Here is a 9,570-nt window from a genome sequence, read left to right as displayed (position 1 = left end):
AGGCCACGTAAAATATGATGCATGGCCCCCAACTGATTGTCGCCTAGAGGGAATTCAGGCCCACTATTGCCAGATCTGCTGATTTTTCCCAAAAAATCCACAAATCAGGATTTCTAAAATTGGAAATCTCTGTTGTTAAGTGTTGACAGGGAATCAGTGGCATACTTCGGTCTTGAGTGGGTCATTTAAAAAAATCCTCCTCTTCTATATGATAAAATTATTTTCGGTAATAATCAGGAAATGAAACAAATAATAAAGGCCAGAAAAGAAGGCAATAATAGGGGCCAGAACTTCAGATCGTGAATTCTTTCTTTTATTGAACTCTGTAGATAAAATCATGACAGTTTAAAAAAATAGTTAAAAGTTGAAAATTAAACACAATGAGATAAGAAGGGAAAAAAGGTAATGGGTTAATACTTCTTAATTACATTATTGTATTTTTTGGGAAAGGGGGCAAAAACTTTATACCTACATATTAATCTGAGTGACGAATACTGTTACAATTTCTTTTTTTGAAGTTAACTTTTGCAAACTTGCCAAAAGTAATCTTTGCATATTTATAGTAATAGAGAATATAGCCAGATTTGTCAATCTCCTCTCATAATTAATCAAAGAATACCTTTAATTAATTTTCATTTCTTAAAGTTCCTTTCACATGAAGCAACAGACATATAAATAGTTAGGAAAAGTCTTAAACATAAGGTTGTTTGGCAAAGATTCATAAAAACTCCATTTCATAATAAATTCCAGAAATTCTCAATATAAATAAAAACTCCAAATGCTCACCTAGAGTGACAGAATTAAAGTAACTCAAGTTCAATTTCTTTGACTTCACAATCATTGTGCTATCATTGCTTATTTTAAATTTTCTGGTTAAATGCAGGCATATGTAACATCATAGGGGTTGGAGACAGAAATTAGCAAAAACTCAATTCCAAACAGGCGCTAATTCTAGACATAAAAACATGTAGATGAATCTGCTTGGGTCAGGGGCCGACTGTCTAAGTGAGAGTTCTCCAAACTAACTCCCACATAGATTACAATGTTTTTTAAAGGATAAGTAACACAAAATCTTAATTTGAAGCCTATATATTATTAAAACTCATCAGTAACCACAGTAATTTAGAACCTCGATCTACAAAAGATTTTTCAGAGAGGAGTATTTTATCACTGACATTTTTTAGAATTGCTGGAGCATGGTGATAATGAAGATGAGACTGATTTTCTGTCCGCTTTTTTACCTTCTCTGCAGACAATACCTTTGACTGCCTGCAGCGGGAAGGGTGGGACCTCTCCTGCCACCCCATCCTTGGCACACCACTCCAGTAATTTAAAAATTTTTTTAAAACACTGTATAGGCCAGACAAAACATATCTCTGCCCTCTGGTCTAAACTTCAAATCCCTCTTCCCACCCCCAGAGCCTCCCACATGGTGGGGCCGTCTCTGGGTGGAGCAGGTGCTCCTCTCCCCCAAGTGAACAAGTGCAAAGACAGGGCCGGGTTCCCAGGCTAGGACTGGGGCCGAGGTTTCCTCCATTCAACTAACTTTTTGAGATTGGCTTTCTTAGGGACAGTTTGAATGAAGTGGGTTGGGAGGGGGGAATCTAGCTTCTTCTATCCTCCAAACTATTATACCAGTAATAATAACAATGACAACGGTCATCTCAACACATTCCCCAAGGGTCGGCCTGAGGGTGTGGTGGGACTGCGGGCACCAGCAGCCCTCCCCATCTCACTCCACGTTACAGCATGCCCATGGAGGAATACATTCTCCCTCACAGGACTCGGATAGGCATCTGGTGGCGGAAGGCAATCTCTGTCCTGAGGCCTGGCTTCCTTGTTGGTTGGTCTTGCCTCACGCCCCTTCGGCCCCCCCTTGGAGTCTCCAGGGGCTCACCTGTGCCGGGCACGGTGAACTCAGGCCTGCCTCTCTCTTCTGTGGCCTGAGTGAGAGCGCGGAAGCTTGGGAGCTGCAGGGTGGTGCAGGTGCAGGCACAGGGCGGTGTCTTTGTTCTTTCGCTCATCCCTCCCCTCCCCGGAAACCAGCGACTTTGCCACCACCAGTATTGAGGATGCTGAGCTTTGGGGCCAGGCCCAGGGAGGGGTGGGAGTAAGGGGGGCTGTGGCAGCTGTCAGGCCATAAGCCAGGCTGACCCCTGGGTTCAGGGCAGGGTACTTGTAGACTCGGCTCCTACATCAGCAGTCATGAGCGTAGGTCCCAACGGCACAGCCACAAGTCCGGAGAGTCTGGATCTGCTAGTGCGCGGTGAGCTGGGGCGGGGGGAGGGGGAGGGGGGGCAGGGCAGGGAGAGGGGGTCACGTGGCCCCATGTCCCACCTGCTGGGACCTGGAGGGTTGGGCTGGGCAGTAACATCCCCACCCCCCATCACAGGATTCCCCTCCGTGACCCAGGCCTGGGGATTGTGGGCCCTCTTAGGGGCTGTGACGCTGCTGCTTCTCCTCTCACTGGCTGCAAACTTGTCCCGATGCACTAATGGCCAGACCAGGAGCCATCTGGGACAGGGACGGTGAGTGGGGGACAACAGAGATGGGTTGCTGGAGAGTTCCCCCTTACCAAGAAGTCCTCACTCATCCCCTAAACTCTGTGCTGCAGCTCTGGAGGCTCTGTGGAAGAGGTCCCCCTGTACGGGAACCTGCATTATCTGCAGACAGGTAGGGAGCTGGCAGAGGGGAGAGGCACAGAGGCCAGGTCCTGGGTGGGTGGGATGAGGGGGTGCAGGAGGAGGAACGAGAGGTGACCAGATTCCTGTTCCCTGACCCAGGACAGCTGTCTCGAGAACCAGGGCCAAACCAGCAGGATCCAACACCTGGAGGCCCAGCCAGGGTGAGTCAGTTGTGGCTGAGGAAGAGGAGAGGGAAGCAAGTGGGGGCTTTTGCAAGGGTTCAGTGAACTCCTAACAGCTTTGCATCTCCAGCCTGCAGAGGAGGGGATGTGCTATACCAGCCTGCAGCTGCGGCCTCCTCAGGGACGTACTCCGAGCTCCGGAACCCCCATCAAGTACTCAGCGGTGGTGCTGGACTCTGAGCCAAAGCCCCAGGCCTCGGGCCCGGAGCCGGAGCTCTACGCCTCAGTGTGTGCCCAGACCCGCAGAGCCCGGGCTTCCTTCCCAGACCAGGCCTACGCCAACAGCCAGCCCGCGCCCAGCTGAGCTGGAGGGCCGGCACAGCGGGCGCGCAGCGCCCCAGCCTCCTCTGTTGCAGAGGTTACTGCTACCCTGTCCGGGGCATGACTGTTTCCCAACCACCCCGCATGCCTGGCCGCCACTGCCCAGTCACAGGAGGTGATGTTCCCCGAACTTCCTGTGTGAGCTGTGAGGGAGACATCTCAGGGGAGCCGCAGGCCCCACTTCTTGAGGATGGAGGAAGCAAAGGCAGTGACCGCCCCCCTCCCCGACCTCTGCTTATCTCTATCTATTCCTCTCAGCCCCCAGACTCCCAGGTTCTCACTTCCTCCCCCTTCCGGAGTTCCGCCAGATCCTCCCCGCGCCCGCTCCCTCGCAGTCTACCCCTGATGCCTCAGCGTCTGAGACCGGGGAGTGGGCAGTGGGTGAGGCGTAGGGGCCTGAGAGGCCATGGGTGGGTGTACTCCCCGGGAGCCCGCAGGCTGGAGGGGTCCTGGAACGCGGCCTCCTGAGTTCTGATCTCAGAGCCCCGGCGGGAGAATTTTCTCCACCCTGCTGCCTCTGTCATGGCCCCAAGTTTTCAAATAAAACTTCTCAAAAAGTGTTTAGGTTTTCCCTAGAAGGTCCATCAGGCAACACGCCCCGCATGGTGGAGGTGAGCCTTGCCGTCGGCACAGGGCACTTCTGCGGGTCTAGCTGGGAAGCAGGGCCCGAGGGGCTGCGCGCCAGCACCGCGGGGCCGGGCCGGGCGAGGCCGGGCATCCCCAGCATCCGCGCTGAGCCACCGCTCTCAGCGCCCGGCTCTGCGAGCTCACAGCCCTGCGCGCCCCAGGCCCCCGCACCGCCTGAGGTCTGGGCCCAGAGGGCCTCTGTAGAGGCAGGGCCGGCGTGACAGACCCTTCTGAGGTTTGAGGGGCGGGAAAAAGGGGAAGCCGAGGCTTTTACTTCCAAACTTCTCTTCTTCCCCTTAGAGTCCCAGGGAAACCCACAGAGTAGGGAACCGCGGCCCGCTGGGCCCCGCGAGAATGGTGACCCCCTCCACACACACAATAACCCTAAAGAGCCAGCGTTCCTGGGCCTGAGGACCCCACCCTGGGCCTCCCCAGAAGAGGAGTTCAGGGCTTCAGGGGGGCCGTGTGGGAGGGAGGGCGGCTTCGGGGGCGGGCACCGGATGCGCCGAACCACCGGCAGCAGGATGTGGGGTGCTGAGGGCTGCCGTGCTAAGATGCTCAACGTGTCCGCGGCCTATCGACGGGAGAGCTTGACCCTCGAAGAGGCGGGGGTTGGAGTTTCGCCAACCCACTGGGACCAGCCGGGAATCCAGTCGGAGCCTCAGACGCCCACAGGCCACCTCTCCGTAACCCGCTCCTCCGCGCTACGACGCCCGCCGGCCCAGGACCGAGCCTCGAGCGCCCCCGCCTGGCGCGACGCGGCCTGGCCAGCACCTCTGCGCAGGCGCAATGATGCTCGGCTGCGGCATGCCGGGAGATGTAGTCCCGACGGTCCGGGGCTGCCCCGGGGTCTAGTCCGGAACGCGGCGGACTCGCTCCGTCTGGAGCTGAGTGTGGCTTGAACTTTATTCTCTTTCCAGTCCCGAAGCCTGGATCTTCTGCCTTCTCTCTCCCCTACATCCCTTTAATTGTTCTTACCTTCTTGTCTCTCACCGAGGCTCGTGCCCTGGCCTAGGCGTCATTACTGAACCCTGGGACTGTGGCCACTTCCTAACTGATCTCTGTGTCTAGGAAATAAGTTGGGGCAGTCGGATCCGCCTCAAACACCTTCTGAGAGCCCCCTTGCCACATGTTTCTAGCTGGTCAGCTCGTCTCACCTTACCAAATACTTAGTAGCTCTGTCTCCTTCCAGGTGCTTTCCTTCATGGCCTGTGATGCCAGCTGGAAGGCCATTCCCAGGGGCGGTTCCTTAGGGGAAGCCACCAGGACTCACTGGGGCCCCAGCTTTCCCCCTCTTCCTGAGATCCCAGCTGGGAGGGTAGGGATAAGCCCAAGACCTGAAGAGGAAGGGTCTTTGGGACGGTCAAAGGTTCAATGATAGGAAGTTAGTAAGGAATTACTTTTAGGTGGGGAGGGACCTCAGAAGCCATCCAGCCAAGGCCCCGCCATCATGGGCCTTGCTCTGCACCCTATCAAGATGCTCTAAACTTCCAAGCCGGTTTTGGCCGCAAGGAGGGAAACAGAGATCGAGAAAGACCAAGTCTTAATGACTTCATCTGAAACCTTGGATCCAGCCATGCCCAGAACTAGACCTGCCTCTTGAACTTTTTGGTTGTATAAGCTGATAAATCCCCTTTTTTGCTTATGTCAGTCTAAGTTAGATTTTCTATCTCTTGCCATCATGAGTTCTGACTAATTCTGTGGGGAAAGACCAGCAGACCGGGGCAGCTGAAGATGCTGAACCTCTGAGATCTCCCCTTATTGCTTAACTCCTCCAGCAGCCACCCTCCTCCGACGTACTTAATGTATTCTCATAACATCTGACCCTAAAATGTTTTCTACTTAGCATGTGAGTTAACCTGGTCTCTAGCCAAGAGTTTAAATTTCTAGAATTATATAGCTGGAAGGAGGCTGACAGATCTGGCCCAAACGTATATCCATTGCAGGAGCCACGCTACAAGCTGCTTCTTAAACACTTCTAGAGACAGGGAGCTCACTACCTCACTAAGCACTCATTTCCAATCTTATTGATAGAACTTTTTTTATTTGGAGCTAAATCCTGCCTCCTTCTTACTTTTGTCACTGATTCTGCCTCCTGAACTACAATTAGCACAATCATTCAGTCTTCTCCCTCCTGTACATGACAGCACTGGAGGAACTGGGAGCCAGCCCTGAAGGATGGCCTGTCTTTCTAAACTTCCTTTTAAAGTTCTTTTTTTTTTTTTTTTTAAGATTTTTATTTTTCCTTTTTCTCCCCAAAGCCCCCTGGTACATAGTTGTGTATTTTTAGTTGCAGGTCCTTCTAGTTGTGGCATGTGGGATGCCACCTCAGCATGGCTTGATGAGCAGTACCATGTCGGCGCCCAGGATCCGAACCAGCGAAACACTGGGCCACTGAAGCAGAGCACGCGACCTTAACCACTCAGCCACGGGGCTGGCCCCTAAAGTTCTTTTAAAGACCATATTTGCAGGCTACTCATCATTCCCATTGCTTTGCTTAATCAGAGTCCCTCTTAGAGTGTGGTGCTAAGGAGTGACTGGCAGCTAAGTTCACTACTGGCAGCGAACAGTAGGGGACCCGTCTGTTTGATTGAGCACAAAGTCTACCAGGGGGCCTTTGTAAGGAGTACACTGACTGAGCCTAGCTTAAGTGAAGGAATGGCTATTGTAAGGACACCTGGGGCAATTAGGAGGCCGAATGGAATGGGGATCCCAGAACAGTGGCTGTGGTATGACTGGGCCTCTGCAGACCATTATTGGATCTCTGATCTCAGCATTGCTGGGACCCTTGGTGACAGGAGTGTGTGGGTCTTCACACTCCTGCTCCTCCAGTCCTGTGATCAGATACTCCCTCTGTCTCTGCTTCTTTTATTTATTCTCAAATTTCTGCTCACTTTGCTAACTTGCTTCCCCATCCTGTATTGCATCTTCTCTGCTTCGTGTTTCTGCTTCCTCACAACAGCTTCATATTTCCTCCTCTGTCTCATGACTTCAGTTAAATGTTTAATTATAGGAGTAGTGTGAGCTCATGGTAAAAAAAAAAAAAAAAAAAAAAATCAGATAGAATTGCAGGGTATACAACAGTGATTCTCAACCAGAAGTGACTTTGCTCCCCAGGGGACATTTGACAATGTCTGGAGACATTTTAGGTTGTCACAACTGGGGAGGGAGTGCTATTGGTACATAGTGGGTAGAGGGCAGGGATGCTGCTAAACATCCTACAACACACGGTCAGCCAATCACAACAAAGAATTTCTGGCCCCAAAAGTTAAAAGTGCTGAGGTTGAGAAATCCTAGCACAAGGGGAAACAAGTAAAATGCTATCGACCCCCCTCCCCAAGCCCATTCCTACTCCCAGATGGAGTCCCCAGAGGGACCTACTATTAGTGGCTTCTGTTTTTAAGTCTTTGGTGATTATCACTGAATCTGCCGATAATACTTAGACTACTCAGAGTCTGGGGATTCTGGGCATACGGCAACCCTGTGAAGCTCTCCCTTCCACAGCCGCTCTGACAACTCCCAGCGATAGGTGATGAACCTTAACTCTGCTGAGCTCCTGGCAGAGAGAATTCCCTGCAGACAAGCTTCTGGAAAGCAGCCTCAGAGCCAGGAGGAAGGGTCTTCAGGAAGGCAGCGATCCCGGAAACAGTTTGCTGCCCAGGAACAATCAGTGGCTTTGCTGCGTCTGCCAGCGCTCCAAACGCAGACAAACTAGAGGGCAGAGAGACAGGGTGGAGGACACAGATGAATCTCTGACTGAGAAAAAGGAGAGCCTGGAGGAGATACGTGTGAAGCCCAAATAAGAAGATTTCTCTAAACTAGAAAATGTGGTATCAGAACCCAGAATTCCCATCAATAATCAAAGGAAAGGATGGTAACTGCTAAAACCCCCAAACAGGTCTAGAAAATTAAATAGATGAAATATGTCACAACATGTAACAAAAACATGGCGATGCAAATCACGTGGTGAAAGGAGACTTAACTGGACTTTCTGTGAGTTCCTGGGGGAAAAGGAACAGGAGAGGGGAGGTCATAATGAAGTGAAATTTCCCTGAGCTGAAGACAGACAAGTTCCAGACCGGACTGATAGGAAAAGACACAGAGTTAACCATCTACAGGTTAGAATTTCTATGTTCTAAGGATACAGGAAATCTTACGCATTTTCAGGGAGACAGATAGTTCTTTCTGAAAGTTAAAAGACAGAAAAGCTGAGTGTGAGTTTATGAAAGAAAAGGCCTGCAACCTGGACCCGGGCAAGCAGGAAAGAAAGATATTTGAAGATTTGAAAAATCGCTAAGTATCTCATCTGAGAAATGCTTGTTAAAAAAGTCTCTAATGAAGCAGATGAATCAGAACAGAGACTTCAAGATAGGGGAAGATGAAGAGAAGAGGAAAGAAAGCAGTGGGGAGCAACGAACCATGATCTATATATTTATATCTATATCTCTCTATATTTATAACATGTAATGTCGATGTTAACTGAGGACTCTTGGAACAGGTGGAACACACTGTAAGGGGAATTCTAATAAGGACTGAATTATCTCAATAAAGCTCTGGAATCAGGTGGTGGGTATAAGGGGAAGGTAAGTGTTCCAGGACCTAAAGGGGGAGGGCAGTGAAAGTAATCTAAAGACCATATCTTATTGGGGTGGGGAGGAAGTAGAAGATAAGTAGAGTATGATGGAAATAGTTGGGGTTTTTCCACACACTAGAAGAGTCATGTGTGTCTACTGGGGAGAGATGCAAGAGATGGTAACTATTGACAGAATGACAAACTCCAAATTATCAAGGGGAAAAATGGGACGAATAGCCATGCAATCAATCCAGCAAAGGTAAAGAAAAGAAGAGTTCACAACAATGTTAAAAAATTTAAAAACAATAACAAGTCAAATACATTTCTCATTACAGTAAATATGAGTGGACTGAATTCTTCCATTAAAAGACTGGCAGGGGCCAGCCCCGTGGCCGAGTGGTTAAGTTCATGTGCTCTGCTTCAGCAGCCTGGGGTTTCTCTGGTTCGGATCCTGGGTGCGGACATGGCAGCACTTGTCGGGCCACGCTGAGGTGGCGTCCTACATGCCACAACTAGAAGAACCCACAACTAAAATATACAACTATGTACTGGGGGACTTTGGGGAGAAAAAGGACATATTTTTTTAAAAATCTTGGGGAAAAAAAAAAGACAGTCAGACTTGGTTATCAATCAACTTTTGGTCCATATTACTTAAAAGAAACACGCTTAAAGCAAAGTGAGAAAGAAACTTTCAGAATAAAGATGTGGGAAAGGGATCCCAGGCAGATAAACAGAGAGCATGGGTAATACTGATAGCCAACAGAGGAAGTGTAAGTTACAGCCCAGAAGCCGTGTGAGGGCTGCTTGCAAAGGGGTAGGAAGGAGGTTTTGGGGTGATGAAAATATTCTGTATCTTGATTGTGTTGGTCGTTACAGGACCGAATACATCAGTCAAAGCTCATAGGATTGTACATTAAAATTGATCAAATTAATTGTTTGTAAATTACAATAGACTAAAGCTGCCTTTAAAACAGAACAAAATTATTGTGTTCACAAAACTTAGATGCTGAATGAAAGCAGTGAAATACCAGAAACCCTCTCAATTACCCTGTATCAGATGTTATATGCCTGCATAAAGACAGCAAGCTTCAAAAAAAGGGAAAAATAAAGGAAGTACTTATTCCAAGAAATCATAAAAAGAACAGAAAAAGAAACCAAAAGTAATCAGGAAATAACAAAAGCT

General features: G+C 49.6%; 1 protein-coding gene across 1 annotated transcript; it reads left to right on the top strand.

Annotated features, from left to right (window-relative positions):
- The first annotated feature begins 1,955 nt into the window (after positions 1 to 1,955).
- On the top strand, positions 1,956 to 3,747 carry SIT1 (signaling threshold regulating transmembrane adaptor 1). Its single transcript, XM_070595680.1, has 5 exons — positions 1,956 to 2,266; positions 2,393 to 2,528; positions 2,615 to 2,673; positions 2,784 to 2,845; positions 2,937 to 3,747. Exons 1-5 carry the CDS (start codon positions 2,206 to 2,208, stop codon positions 3,168 to 3,170), a joined length of 552 nt encoding a protein of 183 aa, XP_070451781.1. The 5' UTR covers positions 1,956 to 2,205; the 3' UTR covers positions 3,171 to 3,747.
- Positions 3,748 to 9,570: the final 5,823 nt, after the last annotated feature.

The sequence above is a fragment of the Equus przewalskii genome, chromosome 26 (genome assembly GCF_037783145.1).
Source record: "Equus przewalskii isolate Varuska chromosome 26, EquPr2, whole genome shotgun sequence".
Lineage (NCBI taxonomy): Eukaryota > Metazoa > Chordata > Mammalia > Perissodactyla > Equidae > Equus > Equus przewalskii.
The sequence above is the reverse complement of the archived record's forward strand: the minus strand, read 5'-3'. Positions and strand labels throughout refer to the sequence as shown.